We start from the raw sequence: 23,743 nt of genomic DNA on the forward strand, positions 1-23,743 counted from the left end.
AAGAGAAAAGAAAAYGTGACACCTAAACCACCACTGGCCACTCCTTGAGCGGTCTGTAGAGGTGCCAAGGAGGGGTAGTGAAGGGAGGGGAAAGAAAATCAGCTTTCTTATGGGAGGATTTATCAAGAAAAGCGAACGGTACTCCGAAGTGGGCTCTGCAGGGCTGAGAACCGCCGTAAAGCTCCTTTTTGGTCATTCATCGCACGTGGCGACAACAACAGCAACAGAGCGGAGAGCCCGGGGTAGGGCCGGACATCGCGGCCGACTCGGGTGGCCGGGGACASCCGCGGGCCGGCGAGACGCCCCGCGCCGGGCCGGCGCTGCCTTGCCTCGCGCCGAGGCCGGGGCCGGCGCTGCGATTGCGCCGAGACGCGTTTCCCTCGCTTTTCATACCGTCCGCGCGGAGGCTGACGCTGCCGGTCGGGCACGAGGCGCGGGAAATCCTCACCTCCTCCTCCTCCTCGGGCTCCGCGCTGCCCAGGGGCCGATACGTCCTCGGCGCGAAGCGGCAAAGCGCCCGTTTCGGGAAGAGTCGGGCCAAGCCTCCCTCGCCCATGGCGGCCGGGCGCCGGCGGCTTGGGTTYCCGCGGGCGCCGGCGGGGACAGGCAGAGCTACGTGGCGCCGCGGGCGCCGGCACCCTCCCCTGCTTCGCCCGCCGAGCCCGGCCCGCGCGCTCCGGAGCGGCGGCGGCTGATATAGCGCCGGGGCGGGGGGTGGAGGGGGGAGCTGAGCCGCAGGTCCCGGGTTTCCTCCGCCCTCCCTGAGCCGGAGCCGGCCGCAGGAGGAGGGAGCGTCGCCGGGTGCCACCTCGGCGGCAGGCAGGCAGGCAGCCGCCGGCGTTCTCGCGCCGCGGAGGCGAGGCGGCTCCCGCGCACGCTGCCGAGCCTGTTCGGGGACTTCCAGGCTGGGGAAAGGCTCCCGCCGAGATGCCCCCCCGTCAGCCCAGCTCCAGCGTTTAGGGGTCTTCACGTCAGGGAGGGAGCGTAACTGCATAACGCCTCCCGGAGGCGAGCCCAGCTGGGAATCCGTGATGCTTAGCTATTAAAAAAAATACAAATTCTTTCTTGTTTGCTGGACAGGAACGTTTTCCTGGTGGAGCTTAACATACAGGTGCAGAAGTTAACCGGTTACAACCTTTTCCAAGAGTCATATCCAGCTGCCGGGGAACGTCGCGTTGTGTTTTGCAGCAGGGCACCTTGCTTCTCCCCCAGCTACTGCTGCCGCCAGCACCGCGTGCTCCACCTAGGGACTTAAATTGTCCCAAAGCTGTAAAATATGAAATTAAGATTTTCCTTCACCAGGAATAGGGAATTTAGGGAATAAATGTCATGCCCAGGCAGAGGGAAAATGCAGGCGTTTTGTTTTTCCCTGAGACGTTGGGGTGCCACGCTGCTCCCAGCAGAGCGGGATTTTCCCGTGGACCGTTTCAGTGCCGYACATTTGTGCCTGCCACGTGCCACCGGCTCTAGCGAGCGCTGCCGAGCTCCTGGGGGAGATGCTGCCGGCAGCTCCGGAGGGAACGTGCCTCTCCGGAGGCTGCGGGGAAGCTGGAGCACCAGGGGAAGGTGCCGCAAACAGCAGGGCAGCGGGAAACCGCGGCCGAGGCTTTCCAGCCCACGCCGCTCCCGGTTGGGAAATGCCTCTTCCCGGCCTGAGCGGGATGTGGCCGGCAGCTGGAGGAAGTTCCTGGATCGCTGCAATGTAGCGACGCTCCTTCCCACGGGAAGGTCTCGAAGGATAACGCCGGGCACCGACTTGCAGCACGTATCCGAGCCCAGCCCAGGGTTAAGCAAGGGCTGCGGTTGTCAGCAACAGCTCAGGGCCCCCRAGGGACAGGGCGATTTACACCGTATCTGTGGGAGTTCGGTGGCGAAATGCCTGTGCACCCACGTATGCTCTTCAGCTCCTTCCTTTGCAAGGAGTTGGGCAGAAGCCAGCTGGCTCGATACAGCAGAGCGGGCACGGCCTGGCGAGGAGACAGCTTCTCCTGTTCACGCGAGCRCGGCGGCAGGAGCCACGGGCCCGCGGTCAGGCGGCACCGATCCTCGCGCCCCTGATGGGGAAGTGGAGGAAAACGTCTTCCCCCTCTCTCTGCAGGGAGGAAGCTGCCCTGCSTGGTCTCGTCCTCCTCCTCCTCCTCGGCACCTTCACCGGCCCCGCGCGAGCTGCCCGGGATCGCGCTGTCCCCGCCGCGGGGCTCACCAGCCAAGCGCCGGCAACGGCACGGCTAATTGAGCAGCAGGCTCTTGCTGCCGGTGCCCTGTTGAACTTCCTCCTCTTGGCCAAACCAAGATCTTCTGCTTGTGGCAACAGAGGCAGCTCTAGACGGAAAGAACAAAAAAAAATCTAGAATATCTGTAATGTGGACGCGTGGCCAGCGGGCTGCACCCTCGGCTAACGCAGGTGCCCCTGGGTCGTGCAGGAATTGCAACCCCTTTGCTTTGGGGCGGAAAAGTGCCATGTAATTCAGGTGTCGTGGTCTCCCCGCCAGCAGCCCTGCACTCCGTGTGAAACAATTTTATTTGGGCTCAGGACCATGGCCGTGTCTGCCACCTCTATACCCAYTCAGCCCTGCAGCAGCATACTGCATTTTAGCATCGATACAGCTGAATAAATACAGAAAGAAAATGTAGTTATCTCTGAATACTCACCATGCATTCTGGCTGAAGCTTTATTTTCTTGCTGCCTCTGATTTCTGTCTGTTAGGAAATCTTATGGAAGATTCTTGTATTTGGCCTTCTCATGGCTCAGAAAATGCTGGGAATAAATGGAATAAGGAGAATAATGTTAAGAAAGTAGCCCTAAAGCAAACTGTATTTCTTAATTAGTACAACACATAAAACTTTCATGCTAAGATATAACACAGAATTTCCAGTAATTTGATAACATTTCAGTCAGTTTAACTAACTGCAGAAATTTCAATATTTTAAATAGGAAAGATTTTTTTCCCTCTGCTACTAACTCCTTAATTATTTAGCATCTCAGGGGTGAGGAGCAGACTTTCCTGGGATGCAGATATATGCCCTCAAAGTAGTCACCACTGACTGAGTAACGAAGGCGGGGTCAGACTCCAATTCCAAGTAGCTTATTTGAAAAAACTGTTTTTTTTTAAAAAAATAAAAAACAGCTATTATGAAGTGGCATACAGCAAAGTAGTTGTAATCTCAGACTAAGCAAAACCAAAAAAATACAGCTATGAGAGTGGGATGCTCTCTGCATTTCCCAACTCCCACCTCTACTTTAGGGGAAACGYGTGCAGCCCCGTGGCCCCGTGCCAGGGCAGCACGAAGGTTTGGCTTTTTCAGCCAAAAGCGGCCGAAGCAGAAGGCTCAGCACCCCAGTGCTCCAGAGGGCCGCTCCATGGGCACAAGATAGCTGCGTAATACCGGTGTCTCACCTGGGTTTCTGGCACCTGATTCCTTCTCCGTAAGGGGGGTTGTTACACTTCTGCTCCTCTTGTGCCACCTTGAGGGAAAAAAATTTCAGTGCATGGGCAGAATTTGCCAAATTTGCTGCAGCTCCCCTGTTCTGCGTTCATTCGCAGGTTGTATCCTTCTCGTGCAAGGTATCTACTGCTCCCGGTGGGAACATGGTCCTGTCTATAAGGAGGTCTCTTGGCATAGCCTTCARACAGAAAATCTGTTTAACTGGGAAGAGGGCAACACTGTGCCATGTCCCACAGGCACASCCCTAGCTTACAGAAACTATCAAAAGGCCGTTTTGCTCTACATAGCTTTTTTTTCATGGTTCTTGTTATTTTGTCTATGTAGAAAGGTAACAAGGAGAAAACAATCGGAAGAAATACATACTGACATACAAAAGGTGTCTTTCCTATTTGTATTCAAATGATGTTAAAAATCCTTTTCAATTCTCCTTGCTCTATTCTATGAGTCTAGCAAGAGATCTCTTCTGGGGTTAGAAAAACTGGAACCACTCTTAAAATGAAAATTGCCTCACTAGCTAATCTCCCAGGTCTCCTCTGCTTGTAGAGGAATGAGGAGCAGGGAATATTTTGACCAGCTAAGCCTCTTTTGCTGTCGCAGTTTGCCACAGACAGATAATAGCTGCTAACCTGACACCATCTCCGGAGAAAAGTCTAACCTGAGTACACAGTGCGACATGGGAGAAGTAAACAACCACATAAATGAACAAATCCCTGCCACAGAGGGTAGGAAAAGAAACTGCYAGTCTCCAAAGATGCTGGATTGTCTCAGCCTTGTAGATGCCTTCTCTACTCGTGAAGCCTTCTCAATGTAGCAAAAGTAATTACCCATCATGGAGCTTAACGGAGCTCTAAACGAGACAGGGCAACACCACAGGGTTTTTTGTTTGTTTTCTTTTTTTGCTTTATTCTCATACCTGCAAATTCCGCAGACTGTTGATCTAGAGATGCTCTCTGCAGTTTCAGTGCAGACCCTGGCAATGACTCCTTGTTACAGTCGCAAAAGTTAATTCAAGAGTGAAAAAAGTCTGAGTTGAAGTGCCAACATTTTCTACTCATTTAGGCCTTTTGCAGAGAATTCAGAAACAAGTACTGTTGCTAAAGGATGCTATAGTACTCATGCAGCTGCAAAAGATTCAAAAGCAACTATAATGGCTAACGCAATCTCCTGAAACCACCAGCTGTTTTAAATCATATTTGATGCACTGAGCTGAATGCAAGTGAACCAAATTAGACCAGCTGAGATACAACTCTTTCTTGTAGATCTACTATAATGTTTCCCTCTGTTGATTCCAGCTGCTTAGTTCACGGATACACTTAGAGCACTTCAGTGTCTTCTGCGTGAAAATGAAGTGTGATGAAAGATGCAGCCTCCTGTGCCATGGAGAATTTGCAGGCACAGGAGAACCTTTTCCTGATCTTTCTTTTCCTAAGCAGCCCAAAGAGACTGTAAGAAGGCCACCGAAGGTGATGGCTTAGATCCCACAATGTTTTCTACAAAGGCCATGAGCCAGCTAGACCAGCAAAAACTATATTTGCTTGCATTAAACTGGAAGCAAACTGAAATGAAAATATAATTTTGTAACGTTTACCAAATAAATCCTTCTCTTCAAAGCCAAGACACTTAGTCCAGCTCACACTTCACACCAAGAGGCATGAAGTACATATGCACAGCTAGTAGACTCACCATCCTAACAGGCCAGATGACACTTGGCATGGTCATGACAAGCTCAGGTGGCTCTAAGGACACTTTCACAGCAAGACTGAACATCTACCACAGCACCTATTGCTACCTACCCTACTCTCAAAACTTACATAAAGCCTTTGTGAAACAATTAAAAAAATCATTCTCCTCTCCTTGGCCAAAGMACAGATAGTTGCTCTCTCCCTGTGGCTCCTCTGTTACAACTTCAAGGCAGACAGAAAGCGACGCAGAGGGACTCCCAGCTGCACCTACCTGGCAGGTAGAGCAAGAACAGCATGGGTGGAGCTGCTGGCAGGGCAAAGTCTCGCCTGCACCTAGAAACTCAGTGCTTAGCAGCACAGTGTGTCAGTGCCAGTCTTTCAGCTGCAGCGAACTCTAGCCCCACTGCTCACCCTGATCTGGTTTGCTTTTCTACCCTTTGAGCAAGGCCAGGTAAAACAGTGCTCGGTCTCCTGCAAAATTATCTGAGCAGCTGCTTGTGCAATGCAAACCCACCTGAGCTGACAGCTCCAACGCATCTGGTAGTGACCAGCATTTTATGAATGAAAAGGGAGGTAGCTGGGACAAGTCYGCAGCAAAGGCTGCCCTCCTCACAGTGCTCTCCATCAGCTCCCCTTAGAGCAAGTGAGATGAAGATGTCAAGARATAAGTGAGCTGCTGACCCACAGAAGCGGTCCATCTTAAGAGGACAATGGTGGTAACAGATGCGTCTTGGAGGGGGTCTGTCATCACCCTTCCAGTGGAAAATATGACCTGTGCCTTTCTGTGCCTATGTTCTCCAAGCTTTCCCAGTGACTGAAGTTTAAAACATTTGTCCTTTTTTACATAATTTAAAGCCAGATTTATGCCAAGAATACACAACTGAAACTAGGCATAGTTGAAAAATATATTGGACACTTTTTATTGAGCACCAAAGTCACAGAACCTGTACACGTCTGAATATCAAGTGCACAAACAGATATTGCCTAGGGGCAGCAGATCCTCAGCTGGTGAAAGGCAGAGCAGCTCCGYGGATGCTGCTGTAACACTGGAGGATCCAGAAGCCCACGAGCATTGCTAGCACACAGTGATACATGGTAAGTTTACTGTAGCACCAAACATGCTTTAAAGTATACGTGGAACATTAAAAAAAACCCTCTGCRTTACTGATTTCCTACTGTGCTTCATAAGACTGATGTTCAGCCACTTTCTTTGGAGAAAATAAGATCAGGATAATTCATTTGATCTGCATTTTTTTTTTTTTGAAGCACAATGGACTTCAATGGTGAAAACACAGCATTTATACAAGTTTCTTCTGTAGATTTTGTTTCTCAGCTTGACAATTAACAGTAACTTGAAAAAAAAAAAATACAGCACCACTAGGAAGGAGGATGTCTTTGATAACATCCAGTAAACAGAAATCCATGAAGAAGTTATTAACTACCCAGCTTTCTTTTTTTCTTGTTAATTCATTCTGTAATTAGAAAATAACTTTATCATTCCATCCAGCAAGAAGGTCAGGTATGGGCTCTCTGTAGCTATGATAAAGCAGCCACTGAAGAGAATGTGTCCACTGAAGTTAACTACGTTTTTGGATGCTTTGCAAGATTAGGCTGAGATCTGAAGTTTTAATCTTGTAAATTCCTTAGTGCTCAAAACATGTTTTTGAACTGGATTCTCAACGCTTTTCAGACTCTAAATGTTTTATACTAAAATAGAACAATTTTGCACTTACTCTTTGGTTATCAGTAGTAATGACTGAAAAATTTTGCTCATTCTAAGCAGAATTTGACTGAATTTTGCTGAAAAAAATCCAAACCGTTTCACTGAGCAGCATCTGGTAGTAAGGCCTGTATTTTTGGTTACAAACTGCAGTATTTTAAGATGTCAAGTAGTGTCACTCCAAAAAAGGCAAGTTCCTGGCCTAAATGAAGACTGGGACTATGAAATGTGGACTCTTGCCTTGTTAGCAGGAGTTAAGATATCATTGCATTAAGTTTTACAAGAGAATACTCTAGAAATATGTCTGTGCAAATACAGTGTTGCACTTAATACATAGAACTTGGAAAAAAAAGCACAGAGAAATGCAAAGAGTTTAACAAATGGAGATACTCAGGGAAAGGTGGAGCCTTTCATTTGTTCCTTTGCACTGTAAAGCACTGAGGAATGTGTCTGTGCGTGAAAGGAAACAGAAAGAGCCGTTTGGCATCTTTTATCTCTCCAGCTGCAAATGTCATATGCAACATATCAAGTGTTTTATAAGCGCCTTAGCTGTGGCTTTAACTGTTTAGTGAATGGAAAAAAAAAAGTAGTTTGTGGGTGAAAGTAAGTGCTTGTATTTGTGAATTGGGTGCTTACATACACCACTACTATTCTGTATATCAAAATGCTAATTTTACGAAAGCAGAGCGGGGGGATGTACTAAACAAGTGAGCAAAAATGACTTCTTTTGCCTACTGATTCTGACAGATACACAAAATGTGACTGCCCTTTTAGGGAGCTGCCAGAGGAAAGGAAAACATCCATGGAAAATTTGTTTTCCACTTTACAATGCTAAGCATCTAAAAGGAGCTGTAAGGCCCAAACACAAATAGCTTCTCTTTAAGGATTTGTGGAAGGCAACATGAAGGGCCAGGACTTCTAAAGAGCAGCTGCCCATCTGCCAGATAGTCTTTTTAATCACACATTTTTGTTGTGCTTTTGCTTTTCTAATATGTGTAATAAATATCCAGACTTCAGTCCTCCTGTTGAGGTTTTGCAGGTACGAAAATACAGATGTATACTTTGTGAGTATAAACTGTACTGGCTAAAAATAGCAACTTAAAAAGGCTGGCACGTCTCTGCCTCTAACTGCTTAGATATTGTAGCAAGAAATCTATTCCATCATTAGCTCTTGATCTATAGCTCACCAGACTGTGGAATTTAAATAAAGTAATTGGATAAACACATGATAAAATTTGTTTTGCTCCTAGCTCAGAGTTTCTCAGTTCTCAAGATTTTAGGCTTAGGCTTGTACTCTGGGTGTAAATCTGGTGAATCCCAGGCATAAACAGAAAAAGAAGAAACCTGCAGGATTATGTCAAGCCATTGTTTGACATAAGCAAGGACTGGATTTGACCCAGGGAGTGTTACAGTCTTCCTTATTTAATACAACTTAGATATAATTCAGGTCTGATTTGGACACCACTTCCTCCATTTTTATACTACCGAATTATCTTTGCGATGGGGAAACCTGAAYTGGCCACATCTGAGCTGGCCACAGAACACGTTGAGGGCATGCTCCGTTCCAAGAGCCTGATAATGACCTTGCAGAGACCAGCGTGACACTAGTTACACCTCACCTGCAAAAGGACAACTCATAAGTGGTGAGGGATCACATTTCTCCCTCTGATGATAAGCTTAAAATATAGACTCATGTTTTTCCTGCATAGTGAAGTCTCTTTAGCACTGGTGGGCAGAGACCAGGGTAATGCTGGAGTTGTGTTCTTGGAGATTTAGGACCAGAATCCTTCCAAAACTAGTGGGTAAATCATTCCTTGAAAGTTGCTTAGCAGAGTGGTCCAGCTGGATGAAAAACAAACAAACAAAAAAAGGAATTAAAATATTTATGCTTCCTGAAATGTTTGCACAGAACTTGTCCTTACGCAGCCACGTAATCTTAACAGTTGACCTGACGTAAGCACAAAAAGAACATACTTAACTGTTTTGTTTTAGTGACTGCCAGTTAAGCTCAAGTTTGCTTCAGAGTGGAGCTTAAAGTGTTGAGAAAAATCATCTTATGACAGAATCTTTGGTATAACAAATATTTTCACTCTTGCTTAATTCAAAGCCTGATAAAATGAATGGAGCTCTTTCAGTTAGCTTTGGTCTGGCCAGATACGACTATGCTTATGCTCAGGAGTGGGCCACRCTGTTCGGTGCAGCTGTTGACACACAGAAAGTTACCCCTTGAAGTCACCCATATGGCTAAATATTTGCAAAAATGACCATTATTGCAATCAGTTTTTACTTAATTTACTTTAATTTTTTACTTCAAAAGTTTTTTACTTAATGCAGATTTATTTGCATTAGAATAAGGCCATAAACATGCCATCTGAGAATTAACTAAAAYACTCCCAACACCCAACTAACATTCTATCTGGATAAGATAATTTCTATTTAAATGTCTCCCCCCCCCCAATTTGTGAGGCTCACAAAGTTTTGCTGCATTTATTTTTCATCCTGAAAATCATGCTGTGCTCTAAAGACCCAGAAGGCAAGGGTTCTTCAAAGAAATCAGGTGCATTTTATGAAACCAGAATAAAAAATGGAGGGGAGATGGGAAAAGATGGGAAAGACATAGACATCTCCCCGGACAGTTTGCAGAGATCCAGCTGCAATGCCACAGGATCCTGAGACCCTTTTACAGCACCACCTGCTTGTCTGCATAGGTCTTTCAGCTCAATTCACAGAGACTGAGATACACATCTCTACACAGTTTTAAAGTACTATCCTTAAGCTAGCTCTGAGATGAGAAGTAATTTCACCRCAAACAACTATTTCTTTAAATAATTGTATACTAGGCACCACGTTTTTTCACCTAGCTGTCCCTTTATTCTCAGGGCACTTACCCAGGAACACCTCTCATTAGCCCAAATGCTTCTGCTGGTTTTTCACATAGCCGACCACATTGTTGGAACTGCTCCCTGCAAAACAAATATCAGCAGAGTTAGACTTTATGGCAAATATTTTCACAAGGATTTCTAAGCACTACATTTTTACWGGTCTCAATATTTAGCAGTCCTCTGGTAGAGGTTTGCTAGCAGTCTGGACTGAGGATTGAAAATCCTTTTATAGTTTCTTAAACTAAGCTGGCCAAATCTGGCTGTTTGTAACTCTGATCGTAACAAAGATGTTGTCTAGTTAGATTGGAATATCACTTCCAATCTGACCTGATCACTCCCCCGCAGATCCAGAGTTAGTCCAGGGCAACTACAGGTGAAGAAAAGGGACAAGGTAAAATGAAGCTGTGGAGTGGAAGGAAAAAGAAGGCACTGACACTTCCACCCTCCCAAGACCTTGAGGCAACTCTGATTACAGCCAGTGAAGCACTGTGTTATTTGYTTTCACCAGAAAATACTCTGAAGTTTCTCTCATGCTCTCCCTTTACACTAGCAACTTCCTCCTGTTTGAATATTTACACAGTCATTTCCTGTTCCTCCTCTAGTCTCTCCTTCAAACTCTTTTGATACGGTGCCTTCAATAAAAAATGAGATGCTGCTGGTGTGTCGAGACTGACGCATTTCTAGATGAGCAAGATAGTCTCTTTTGCTCCCCATTGTCTGTATCCACGTGTTTTCTCTCATCTGTACTTTGAATTCATAAATTGGCCATGAATACATTAAGATGGGAAATCAGGAGCTTCCTAGCCATGACAGTGGAGAGTTTCTGGAAGATGGTCCTACTAGAAGTTGGGGTGCATAAAAGCTAGCCTTCTGGGAGGGATCTGACACCTGATGTGGTTGCAGATAAAAACAAGGGACTGACTCAAYGGGCTCTGGATTTCTTTTATCCTACATCCCAATACTCTTAACAAGCCCCTGGTAAGAGACTCTGCTTTGACTGAGTTCTGTGTTCACCTGCAAGGAGTCATAGGCCATGACCAAAGCTACCAAGACATACTTAGAAATAACCAAAGGGTATTGGATTGGGTACTTCTCACCCCCTGGGTAGGAACCTTGGGAGAAGGTTGTATCATTTAACACAGTCATAGTGGGCGATATCCGTCACCAAAAGTCCAATCAGGGCACTGCACCTCTTACAGTAAGATCTTTTGACAAGGTCATGGAAAGCTGAGACTAAACAATCTCTTTAGYTATGCACAGACCTTCATTTCATAAGCAGCAAATTTCCTTTAAGCAATGAAAAGGCTGTAAAGCTTAGCAACAGTAAATACTTCATGCCAACAGCTTACCAAAATATTCCTTGTAATACTTATGCCTTAGGTTACGTCCATCTGAAAAAGAAGGTAATGAGAATGTATGAAGTCAGCCTTCATTCTGTATGTTAAGCTTCGTGCACAGCATGGATAAATTATAGATATGGGAATAATAACCTCAAGCACGAAAACAGAGGATCTCTGCAGCTGACATAGAGATATAGAGATAGGCTGCTATAAACTTCTTATAAAACTATTTAGAGTATTGAACTACACAGTCACAGTCCACTCTCCTTGAGAGTGGTTAACTGCTGATCACTAGAAGCTTACGTCCTTTTTGGGGAGTTATCAGCTAAGGAATCACAGATTTTCTTGAATTAAAGAAAATCTATGCACAACATCAGACCAYCCATTAGTGTTCTGCAAAGTTCAAGTTCCAGTTAGGTCTTTTCTGTTCACCACTTACAKTGCTATTTAAGCTCTCAGAAATACCTTAAGCTCTGGAAATATCTATATGGATATACATTAGATTACTTATTAGGGACTTATTTAAATGAAAAGATACAAAAGAAGAAAATGAAAGACCTGAAATCTAAAAATGGAAAATTTCTTAGTCTTTTAAAGAAATAGCTCAGAGATCTGTTTTGATGCTTCCCTTGGCTTTTACCATGACTAACTGGCAAAAAATGACCTTTCATGTTTCTACATTAAGGTGACTTGTAGCCTAGTCTAGACATACATATCTTGTCATACTTGTCAATGAAGTTACACATATCYAGACAAGTTATGAACTGTTCTGGAAAATAGTCTCGCCGACAGGAGCTCCTTTATTGGGTGAATGTGTCTAAGGGAAAAAAGGGAATAACGTTTTGGATGCATTAAGCAAAGTCTGARGACAGAATTGGAATTTGAGACTTACACCGCTTAATGAAGTGTGTAGTAATATAAATATTTCTATTTATTGTGCAGCTTAATAAAGGAACATGCAGGTTATTACCTGGTCTACTTCCACTGTTGAAGAGGGGACAAACATACATGGTGTCCCCTTCTATGGGGGGGGTATTCACATAGCTCAGTCACTGCTAAGGGCATTAGAGACTTCGGCCAGGTGAGGCTGATTTCTGCAGGCTGGGGTGATTCACAGCCAGCATTCACTCACTGAGGCTAGTGGTGGCAGGGGGAGCCGGTCCTGGAAGCACTGAGCCCTCCTGTAGTCTAGCATCTTCCACATCAGCAGATCTTCAACACCTCCTCCAAGAACACAGCTCCCTGAGGTTGCCCAGGCAGAGAGCTTCTGCTCTGATCGTCTAGTCTGTATTTGCCAAATGGTCTGATTTAATTTCCAGGTATCATCTATACATAGCTTGCCACTACTTAGTGGAGTTCTTTATTATCTTACACTGTCTTGGGGCTCCGGACCTTTGATCAGGCTAATATAGTTCACACAGCACACCCTTTATAAATCACAAAAACAGATGCCCCCAAATGTCTTCAATGACATACTGGCACCTTGGTAAGGTCACTTTTTGCCCTGGAATTTATGCCTTATGTTCATTCAGCTATGAATTTTTGTCTTGTGAGCTCATTTTTTACTTTTAGTAACTTAGCTTCGTTTTCTTTTTTTACACCTAAACCAGTCACACGGTTGCCAGTACTGGAAGCAGAAAAATTTGGGTTTCAAAGCATGCATATCCCTGAGGCAGGTGAGAGCTGCTGCAGGCACCAGTGTTTGTAAGCTGCCAGCAGCACTAYTGGAGCTCTGCCTTGGGCATTTGGATGTCCTGAAAACCTGGGAAGCACATAAAGCCAGATGTACCACCAGATCAAGCCATATCTTATTGTGTTTGCACAACAGAATGAGAAAAGAAGTGTGATTTCCAGCCAGCTGACCTGGATTTCCACGCAGCTTGATACACTGGCCCCTGTTTGGGATTCCTTCAGCAGTGTTGCCAGGGTTGATGATATGGCATTCGTATCCCGTGGGGCAATGCAGAGGCTCATCACCATCCTCRGTGGTACTGCAGGCCTCAGCTGGAAAAGAAGCCTGCAGGTCATACACCTCAGCTTTATCACCCACAGGTAGCCACAACRTGACAACGTTGCCACCTACTTCTGAATCTTCTCCCAGAAAAGACCTCAGACTACTTTCCAAGGAAGGATATCAAACAGCTGACACATCCAAAGAAGCCTGGCAGCACAGCTGAACTAGTTCACACCTTACATAAAAAATGACCTGTCCATCTCGATATGGGGAGTGCAGATCAGCCCAATTACCTCCAGTGCCACCATTCCCACCACTTGTCATGCAAGGTCTGAGCAAGGGCTGGAGAGTGGTGAAGATGGATGACCTCTGCCCACCACATTATCACTGATGGGTACTACCTCCAAAATGTTATTTCCTCAGATTAGAGCAGGTGCAAATCTGTTGTAACTAGTGATTAGGGCTAAAGGAATCAGGAAAAAATGAGTAGGAAACTAGAGTTTATTACTTTGTTCTTTGCTCCACTCACTGATGAATTTAAACTTTGGATGTGGCTCATGATGGGATAGGCACTACCAGCTCCTGTTACAAACACAAGTATCGATTGCCTTGAGCCCTGGTATCTAGCAAGCGTGGAACAGAATAAGAAAAAAAAGCAAAACTCACAGCCAGTATTTGTGTACAATAAATACAGAGACTATGCAGGGACACTCCCCCCTTTCATTTGCTGGTATTTTAATTTCAAGGACTCCTGCTGTAAGTCTGATGTCATGACCGAAGATTCTTGTTTCACTAAGTGCTCCATTTAGCTGTGATAAAGGTGATAGAAYGAGATCAAATAATATAAGCATGACAGGAAAGGATGAGAAGGAACCTGTTTTATCTTATTTCTATCAGTGCAACCCCAGTGAACTGGAGGCAGAATTTTCTCTTGAAGAACTTGGAGCTTCTGYAACAGATGAGAACCAAGGTCCAGTGAGTCTGGTACTATCTGWGTAAGACTGGATGTTGGAGAAATCCTGGCCAGGAATACTATAACTCTTAGAAGATTTTTTTCATTATTGGAATTCAAAGCCTTTACAAAAGGCTATACATACCCTTTTGTATATTGGGAAACTGAGGCATGTGGTGAGGTGACTTGTTCTGGATCTCCCTGTTGATCTCGTATGGGCTTGGGCGAGACTGAACTCAGATCTCACTTTTTAAATGATTATGTACTTAGAGGGAAAGTATCTCCTAGTGTTGATCTCCCTCTGCCTGTGAACGGTACCTGCAGTTCCTCAGCCTGGCATCCTGCCCYTTGACAGTAACGTCAAACTTGCGCTGCCTTTCTAGGTATTTGCAGTCCATCCTGGTTCATAACTTCCTCTGAGATGAATCAAAATTTCATGCACTACCAACTGCTCTTTAGGCATCCGACAGAAAGGCAGAAGAGCTGAATTTTGCCTCTGCTCTGGAGGTTTTCAGAGAGCTGAATAAAACAGTCAAGCCCTTCTATTTTAGCTGCAACRTGACGGTCACTTTGAAAGCTCTGATGTCACCTCTGCACTGCTGCTGTGCTCACAAGTCTGTTGCTGCRTGGCCCTTTGCACTGTCTAATGAGCAATTCACTCACTTTCCATTCCAACTGCTTGACTGTCTCTGCATGCATGAAAGAGCGTTTCAGGACAGCCTAGAGTTCTTGGCTGAGACCAGTTTTCCAGAGAAAGTAACTTATTGGCACTATCTCTGTCAGACCAAAGCTGATCAAAAACTAGAATAGCTGTTTTGTGAAGAAATCTAGAATTTCAGCCGTATAAACTGGGGGTGTCCTGCAGAAGAAAAATCCTCTTCCCACCTCCCCACTCATTCCTTTATTCATTTTGCAGAATTTGAAAAAAAAAAAAACTAAAAGATACTCCTATATAGAATTAACCCAAGAAGCCCAATCCAAATAGCAGTTCCCAGGCTTTGATGCTCCTTGCTCCATGTCACTGTGACCTATCTTCACAGCAGCTTGCCAGGGTTTTCATTCTGAGAAGGATTCARACACAAGGAACTGGAAAACAGTGGAGTTGTCATTCTGAGGCAGTCTGTTTGGTGGGACTGCTCTGGATCTGGACACCTCCAAATGCAAGTCTGCCCACAGTCTATTAGGAAGCTGGCAGAAAATCTATGTATGTTGACAAAACTTTTTTCTAAATATATATATATATGTATATATTTCTAATTATTTCAAAAATGGACAAAAATTCAGTTCAGTGGAGTATTCCTAGTGCTCTGCTGTCTCCAGGCTTTTCTCTGTGTGTGCATTTTGTGCTGGTTTGGTAGATCTGATCAGGCTACCCTAGGTCAGGATTTCCAGCCATAGCCATAAAAAGCAACYGATCCACAGCTCAGTAAACCAGCCCTCTTGCACAACAGAAGGTTAATTCCATAGAAACTCCAGACAAATACCAGCAGCTCCAAGCATCGCTGTCAAGCCTATACGTGATGAATATATTACTTTCCAAAATAGTGCTTTTTGCCTAACAGTGTTCAGTTACTCATATTGCAGAGAAGACACTTAGTCAAATGTACCGCACCTTGTAAGACCTCCTCAGGGCCATCCAGAAGCCACCCGTTTCCTCCCAGCCAGCGGGGTTTGGGCTGAACCAGCCAGTCTAGAACTGTAACAGATAGAAACAAGCAAATCAGACAGTCACGGAGAAACAGCCCCAGAGCACAGATTTATTAAAAAGTGACTGATTTTTCTCTAACRGCCAGTGATGAGGCTGCCAGGCTCCTGAAGGATGGATTTGGCTGGCCATTTTGTAGCAAGATGATTATATTCATGTTCCCACTGTCCCAGTGGTGAAACAACCATGGATGTTATCCAGGGTCCTCAGATCCTGGGGTCATAAAGGCCAAAGCAACTGTTGCTTCTCATCCTATTTTCACATTAGCATGGATGAGTCGTGATGGTTGTTGCTGCCTGGCTTCAATGAGCACTTCCTCACATTGGGGTTATTTCWTTTCCTGAATATATACTCCCAGGAAAAGAACTTCTGAATCATCAAAAGATTTCTTGTCACTTGTTCTGGCAAAATTTTCGCAGCACCCACTGAACTTAGATTAGTTTTACTCTCTTAGTTCAAGACTCATCGCACCTTCAGCTCCAGGAAATCAGAGCTATGCAACTGAACTTTCATCCGCGACTCACACTGAAACATGTCCTACCTGAGACCAGATGCACATGGGGACCGTCTGTCATGATTTCTGTATGTCTCTTGACATTTCTCTCTATCRCAGTTGGATTGCTGAGTCTACCCTACCTGGTGGTGGCTGTACGGACTCCAAGCAGGCATAGATGCAGCCGTTGTAACAGCAACGCTTGTGCCTTTCGCACTCTGAATCCGATCGGCAGCTGGGCACCTCGCAGGCTCGATCAGGCAAGGTCTGGGGTGGTGGGGGGCAGCGATCGTTCTTCTGGTAGTGGGCACTGTGAGAATGAAGAGGGTACTCATAATCCTTGCAAAGAAAAGAAAAGGAAACAAAGGTTTGGCACAAGGTGAATACCAAACATCCCAACAGTTAAACAGAAGAGGGAATTCCCAGCAATTTTCATTCTCSTAGGCAGGAGAATTAACTGTGCAGTTCTCCTGGACTTGCCTTCGACACACTGAAGAGAGAGTTATATGACCTTGCATTAGCACAGTACTTCAGCAACATGAAACAAAACTGTGGGCCTGATTTTGTATTTAACATTGTAATGGCAATGAGGAGGTGAAAATCCCTAAGATGAATTTTGCATTGGTCTTGGAAACAGAGAGATCCCAAGCATCATCATGATGAGCACCTTAAAACACTTCCACAGTAAAATACTTGAAAAAATGCCATTGTACTTTTTGAGGTTACATTCCCAAAGAGCTCTGGAGCTAATGTCCTGGGCAGTGACTATCTCCCCAACAGGCTCTTTCTCGCTTTGTCACCTTCTCCTAAACCAGTGGTTAGAGGGAAGAGGTGYAAACCATTGGAAAGCATTGGTGCTTTCCAATATGAGGTCCTGGGCTGTTAAATTAAAAAGACCTTTCCTAAAACATGATATGATCTTGGGTGAGCTTAGTGTGGTTGACAGCAGTTTAATCGTAAGGAAAATGATACCATGACCAACTACAGCAAAAAGAGTCCAGCTGTTTACTGCACACCAAAATGACATGGGAGTTTTAAAGTGGAGTAACAGGCCCAGGATTTTACCAGAAACATTTCTAAGAGGCGGCATTTATATAATATGATTCACACTGATGGCATCTAGCAAGAAGCCAGCTCCCTCCATCACAGGGAAACTGGTGAATCAGCCAAGCCCGTTCCTTTCTCACGTGTGGCTAAACAATTCCTCCCCCGGTTTGAGCTCTGTCTCCCCAGAGCAGTATAAAGTACTCAGAAAGGGCTAAATTCAGTGCACAGATTTATTAACCCACATTAATAAGCTCTGGTCAAATCAAAAGTAGGATTTTGAATTTGTGCCTTCAGCAGAGATCAGCATCTCGCTGAGGGTATAACGCGAGAGCTGCCATGCACCCGCCAGCCGTTTGGTTTGAGTCCCTGTATACACTTGGACCCATCACTGTTGTGTTTCAAAATCACCAACAAACAACCGCAGTTGTTATCGCAAGAAATAATGTGGTACAACTGTCCTCGAGAGGGTCTCTAGGAAATTCCACCAGCAGGTTGTGGAGAGATTTGGGGTCAGACTAATACCCTTCTTTATCTAGGTGCTGCTACATCCTCACTGTCGATACACCTAAGCAGCCCCCGTGGAGCACGGCTGTCTTTGCGAAACAGCGTGTTGCCACAGATGTTGTCCAAGCAAACGCCCTAGGAGAGGCCCAAGGAAGCATTTCACAGACATCCAAAACCTGAATGCCCCCTTCGTAGTCTGAATACACCCAGCAGGGTTTGCAGCTAGAAGGAATAAATATTGACTGTCACTCAGATCTAGAGCAAGACTGCTTGCCAAAACTTTTCCTTCMTTTATCTGTCATTCTCTTTTTGCAATTTTTTCCTCCTTTTCTTCTCTAAGTTATGCAGTCATCTGTGCTACTGATGGGAGAAATGTTGCTTCCATGTTTGGCCATGTATTGTACCCAGTGTACAATCCTACTGATAACGTGGTGATTCCTTCATCAAAGCTAATCTCATGTCTTTGTGCAATAGCTAGGGGGAAACAGAGAGCAGCAAAGTTCCTCAGATGCCTGATTTCGCCGCGAGATGCAACCAATAATTATGTAGGCGATATAGCGCAAACTCAGAATGATTTAAAGTTTTAATTTATTGAACCAGGTATATGTTAAGCGAAATGCAATCCTGGTTATATTTGCAGTTGGTAAATAATGTGTACGTCTGTGAAAGACAGAGAAAAAACCCCTTTGATGCCTAATATTTCTACAAATGACAGACTCATGCCCTGTTCCCAGTATCAGCCAGGTCCTAATATTGATAAAATTTTTCCTTCTGCTTTTTCTTCAGCTGTTTCCTGCTGAACAAGAAACTGCTYAAAAACCCATCAGTGAGGCTGTTTTGTAATGAATTGATGGGCTGTTTGAAGCATTGGACAGGTATGAAAAAATCATTTCAAAATRTTGATGATATTTTGAATTTTAAAGTGTAAAACAAGCTGTCTATTAGCACATTATCCCTGTTCTTCAAAAAGCTGAAAACACTCCAGCTTTGAACGAACGTGTCTTTGAACTGAAGATATTTAAAATACAACTTATTTGCTGGTGGTGTTTTGTAAATCCAGAAAACGCTTGGACCAAGTGTAATTTTAAGATATAAGATAGCATTTAACAGCAAACATCTCCAAACATTTCAACAGGTCTCCTTGTTCATGGAGATGTTCCTACTGGAAGGTCACAGTTTACTGCTCTATTTTTTGAAATGTCAGCTACAGACGGAAATGTAGGAACCAAAATAATACTGGCAAATAATGGATACATCAAAAAATAGTTAATACACTTGTTTCACAAATGATTCACAAATCAGACAGGACAAATTACAATGAACATTTGGCTTAGTGATTCAGATTTCCATTTGGGAACAAATTTTTAGCCACGTACCTTTACCCCTAACGTATCCTGCCCTTTCTCTCTGATCACTTATTGCTCTGAATCCCTTTGTTCAAAACCTCACGGCCAAGAAAATATTTTTGAAAATTTCATCTAATAAAACTGTTGCCATCGGTTTATGTACGTTAAAATCCTAATGGGAAATGGGATTTCCTCATTCACWAAACAGCCTTTTCAAAGTTGTCTCCAGGTATGGGTTACAGGGTCTTTTTAAATGTTCTCCTAGGATTTGTAATTCGGCTTTGAGTGCAGCTTGGATTTCTCAGTTTTACAGATTCTAGCAATTGTTAAAATTTTCGGCTTTTGAGAACATTTTTTAATTCAGGAGACAAATTGCTGTGAAAACTTRTTGAGTCATTTTAATGACAATATCTGTGTTAAAGATATCCAGAAACAAAGCAAAGGGAAAAGTTCAGAGTTCAGCTGAGGAACCCTGGAAGCCACCAAAGATGACTAGGACAAATACAAATACAATCACTTACTCTCAACCTACATAGCCAATAGCAACCAGGGGATGCCACATGCCTCAGGAAAAGTCCCAGATCTCTGTTACATTATTTGCAGCTGAAACTGGACCGTGGGTTTGTGTCAAAGCACAATTTTCTGCTAATTAGCATCCTGCACAGCCACCTTGTGAGCCCACGTATGAGGTTTACTCCTCTGGTCCCTAGCTCTGCCCTTGGCAGATGTTTCCAGTCAATGGCCATAAACCACCTTTTCTCTGAACAATAAGCAACGAGGAGGAAGTTAGAGCCCTATCAAGGGCATTTCTATCAAAGACCCRGCAGAATTCAGAAGATCTTTAATGACTGAACCTGCAAACATCAAATTGAAAGAGGACTGAATAATCTGAAAGACAATACCAAAACAATAGGAATAATATTTTCCCTCTAGTCTGGATTAGTAGTTCTGATGTCTACAGCCCTGGAAGACTGTTGCAACACTGGGGTGGGCTCAAAGAGGATGCTTGATAGTGATCAGAGGTCTGAAAAACAGGGAATATAGTGAAAGACTCATGCACTTGGGTTTCAAAGGGGAGGCTGAGAGTTACTCTGCTTRTAGGTTACTCAGGCACATGCTGAAGAGAAATCTCATCACAGAAGGTGTCCTTATCTGGTAGTCAAAGAGTGTATCTAAATGTTGATGTACAACAGCTATCCGGAGAGTAAATAAGTTGGAAGAACATTACAGCAGCCTTGACGATTTCTTCATTTCTGAAAATCTTTAAAAGAATGCTGTATTTTTTTTTTCTGAAAGATTTGATGTAGTTGGTAACGGGATACATTCAAGATCCACCCCTGAGGTTTTCTCAATAGAAATGTGGGTGTCTTTATAACGAATGCAAGCTCACTGACAACATGCTGGTTCTTCTCAGTTAGCTTCCTCCCTCTGCTCTTTGGAAATAGCCCACAGACTGTGCAGGGGACTCCAGAGCACCAGCTGCAAGTCACTGAACTTGATGAGTGTCCCTCTGACTAAAATATATGTATTTGCTAACAGTTGGAACCCTAGTTCCTCCACCCTACTTTGACTGCAAGTTCTTTCTTCTTATTCTATTCCCTCCCCTCCCTTCTCCATTTCCACTTGACCCCTTCTTCCAACCAACAGCCYTCATCAAAGTCAGTAACAAATCATTCCTGACCAGACGTTAAGCCAGTTCCTCACTGTAATTCATCCTCACCATTCTGCTGCCATCAGTTTGGTGGACAGGTTCCTCCTACTGCAGATTCCCATTTCTAGGACTCGGAGATGGTAATTCTCAGTTCACGTCCTTCCCCTCGCCTCCCCCTACAGCGTGTTCATCAGAGACCTTGCCCATACTGGGGGTCCCAGCTCATCTCCCTGCACTGTACCATGAGTACCTTCATCCATTCTCTCTCTGTCCAAGTGACTCACAAATCAGCTGTTTGCCTCTGATTTTCTGACTGTAGGAACACAGAGCATTTGGTACAAAAGAGAGTATCTCTCTGAGAAACAAGAGGGCCTGCCAAAACAGCCACTCTCTCTGCAGATAAGGGAAAGGAGAGCGCACTGCTTCTTCCTTACAAGGCTTTCAAGGAGAAGGAAAAAGAAAGGCTTTTTCTGCTTTCCCTAGACAAAATGTTCCTGTCAATATGAGCAATTCTAGTTTGCCAGATCAGTAGCACCTGGATTCATAGCTGCTGGAGAAAACATTCCTTTGAAGAACTGCACAATCAAAGAAGAGGATATATCCCTAAGGGAGTGGGCTCTGTGCCTTTACAGAACACATCCTCTGAAGATAAACGTGTAAATACCTGTTCTACTCATGTCCTACCTCTCTGGGTCTTTTAATTTATAGCCCCTACTGAGTTTGACCTTTGCATTRAAAAACAACAGAGGAGCATACTAATAAACTCATTTTCCAATCAGTGATTTAGCACTTCATCATTTGCCAGTTAAAATATAAATCAGAAGACACTCTGTCCAAAAGGAGACTAGAATAAAGCAAATTTCTTGTTGGAAAATAACTGTGTACCTTTAAAATGTTAGTATCAGTTTGCTGCAAAACTTCAAGGAGACAAAACCACCGTATTTCATCTCATTCAGCACAGGTAAAACACATGTGCCACACTTCTGAGTCAGGAGTTACACAAACCAAACATATCTGTTCCCAAACAGATCACTCTGGATGTCATAGGCCAAAAAGCACTCATTTTAAATTAAAGCCTTTGTTGGTGGTTGCAGAAAATAGGTAGAGCAATCCTTGCTGCGAAGCTGTTTTTGCACACACAGCGGCTGGAGGTGTGATCCCACCCGAGCAYGGGTGGGAGCCGCCAGCCCAAAGACGGGCATGGTGATGAGCACGGGTGGGAGCAGCCAGAACTGTCCCRAGGCTTTTGCCCCTGGGCTTCTAAGCGGACTTTATTGGATCAATTCAAAGCTTATTTTTTCCTCTTTAAACAGCAGGTTCTGAATGCCAAGCTAGTGAATTATTTTCCTTTTTTTTTTTCTTTTTTCTCTTTTTTTAAGATTTTTCTCTGACAGGCTCTTTTGGCCCACACCAAAAGGAGATTCAGCTTCATCCTGTTCYCCACTCACAGCAGAGCTGGGAACCAGGGTGGCAGCGTTCAGGACCTCCTGGGAGCATACCATACAGCTGGKTTTTCCCTCTAACACACTAGGTCTGGCACAGCAAGTGCTCTGCTACCTCCTGGGTACCTACGTCTGTGGAGTCTCCTGCCCTTCCCTGGGCCGTACTCAGCTGTGATGGCCTGAGGAGATGAATAAGGTTGGTGCCAGCTGACTGTGCAGGTCTGCGGAAAGGGAAGGCAGAGCCGTGAGCACGGGTCTCCCCCATCGTACGCCGCTAGCGTGATAGGCACGTTACACCGTGGCTCTGGAGATCTCGGCGCTCCTGTGATTCACACAGCCCTGGGGAATGCCACTATATGCTATCCCTACAGTATACATTAGCACTGGGAGCTGGAGGCATTTGCCCAAAGTTACCCCCCAAAACAGTGGAGGAAGCGGGCAGGCAACCCTGCTCTAAGTAACGAAGCAGACCACCTTCTTTTCAGTAAACCTATTCTCACGTACGTAGGTTTTGAACCTTCCAGGCGCATTTCCCCTCTCCCCAGTCAGGCTTCCCTTGTTGCTCTGTGAATTTTCTGGGAGCAGCAGCGATTACTGCAACACCAATGGATTTCTCACCGGCTGAAGCGTGCCTCCATAAGTTTCCCTTTGCAGCAGCTAGGTGGCAAAAGTTTAGCACAGCCTGAGAAACTTAATGCAACCCTATTTCAAAAGGACAGACTGCAGATTCAGACACTTCTTATTCTAAAAATCATACGCTGGATGTAACGACCCCCCCCTCATTTCATGGCAAACACCCCCAGCTCCCCCAAACAGCCCCGCTGCTAGCTACTCACATCGTATTTTTCCGTCATTTTCAGATGTAAAGCACGTTTCCAGAGATTCCTTGCACAGCCCAAATCTGGGCGTAAAACTAACACACACAAGGCTGCAGCGATGATCTTTCTACAGAAACGCATCTCTGGCAGTGCCCTGGAATCCATTTTCCCAGTGCGAGATCAAACAGGGAGCCCAGCTTTCCAGGATCCAGACGATTCAGAGTCTTGGCAGGGAGGGAGGGAGACGGAGAGGGAGGGAGAGCGAGGGCTGATTGCTGGAGAGAGCTGCTTTTGCTGCGCAGCTTCTGGGAAGGGAAAGGAAAAAAAAAAGAAAAAAGAAACACGGAGCCCACAGCAGAAGCCAGGAGCTGCTGTTGAACTTCCCTGCTCCAAGTTAGATCAGGTTCTCAGCTCATATGTTCACACAAAGCACATGCTCTCCTTGAATGATAGATGGAAAGATTATTTGGAAAGATTATTTTTAGACCTTTGTTCCCAACATCTGGCATCCTCAGAGAGCCCCATTCAAAGCCAAGGCGTGGGATCAGATGACAGCTGCCGCAGGGGGAAATAAAGGTCTTGGAGGGGTGGGCTCAGCTGCCTCTAGCAAACAGTTCACCAAAACTTTCTGGGCAACTTGGTGCTCCCTTTGTGTGCTTCCCACTGTGCCCTGAGCTGTGGTTTTGGATCATGTTTTGACAAAGTGATAACTTCATAGGAAGACCGCTTGAAGGAAATGATTAAAAAACATGATAAACAT

At 44.8% G+C, this 23,743-nt stretch overlaps 1 protein-coding gene and 1 long non-coding RNA gene across 3 annotated transcripts; both read right to left on the bottom strand.

The window, feature by feature from the left end:
* Nucleotides 1-684: 684 nt before the first annotated feature.
* On the bottom strand, nucleotides 685-3,679 carry LOC146595036 (uncharacterized). Its single transcript, XR_014896010.1, has 3 exons — nucleotides 3,399-3,679; nucleotides 2,653-2,758; nucleotides 685-2,322 (listed from the first exon to the last, which is right to left on the bottom strand). It is a non-coding gene; the product is annotated as an uncharacterized LOC146595036 (long non-coding RNA).
* Nucleotides 3,680-6,022: 2,343 nt separating this feature from the next.
* Nucleotides 6,023-23,381, bottom strand: WFDC1 (WAP four-disulfide core domain 1). Of its 2 annotated transcripts, none has more exons than XM_085306409.1 (7): nucleotides 23,002-23,381; nucleotides 16,319-16,514; nucleotides 15,590-15,673; nucleotides 12,935-13,075; nucleotides 11,081-11,122; nucleotides 9,738-9,812; nucleotides 6,023-8,691 (listed from the first exon to the last, which is right to left on the bottom strand). In XM_085306409.1, the coding sequence occupies exons 1-6, from the start codon at nucleotides 23,146-23,148 to the stop codon at nucleotides 9,754-9,756; spliced, it is 669 nt and encodes a 222-aa protein (XP_085162535.1). In that variant the 5' UTR covers nucleotides 23,149-23,381; the 3' UTR covers nucleotides 6,023-8,691; nucleotides 9,738-9,753. The 2 variants fall into 2 exon arrangements, 1 of the variants encoding a protein (XP_085162535.1); XR_014896009.1 differs by lacking the exon at nucleotides 6,023-8,691 and adding an exon at nucleotides 12,042-12,356 and having other exon boundaries at nucleotides 9,773-9,812; nucleotides 23,002-23,261.
* Nucleotides 23,382-23,743: the final 362 nt, after the last annotated feature.

This window comes from Rhea americana, unplaced genomic scaffold (assembly GCF_003343005.1).
Source record: "Rhea americana isolate MKP2758 unplaced genomic scaffold, rheAme1 scaffold_24, whole genome shotgun sequence".
NCBI lineage: Eukaryota > Metazoa > Chordata > Aves > Rheiformes > Rheidae > Rhea > Rhea americana.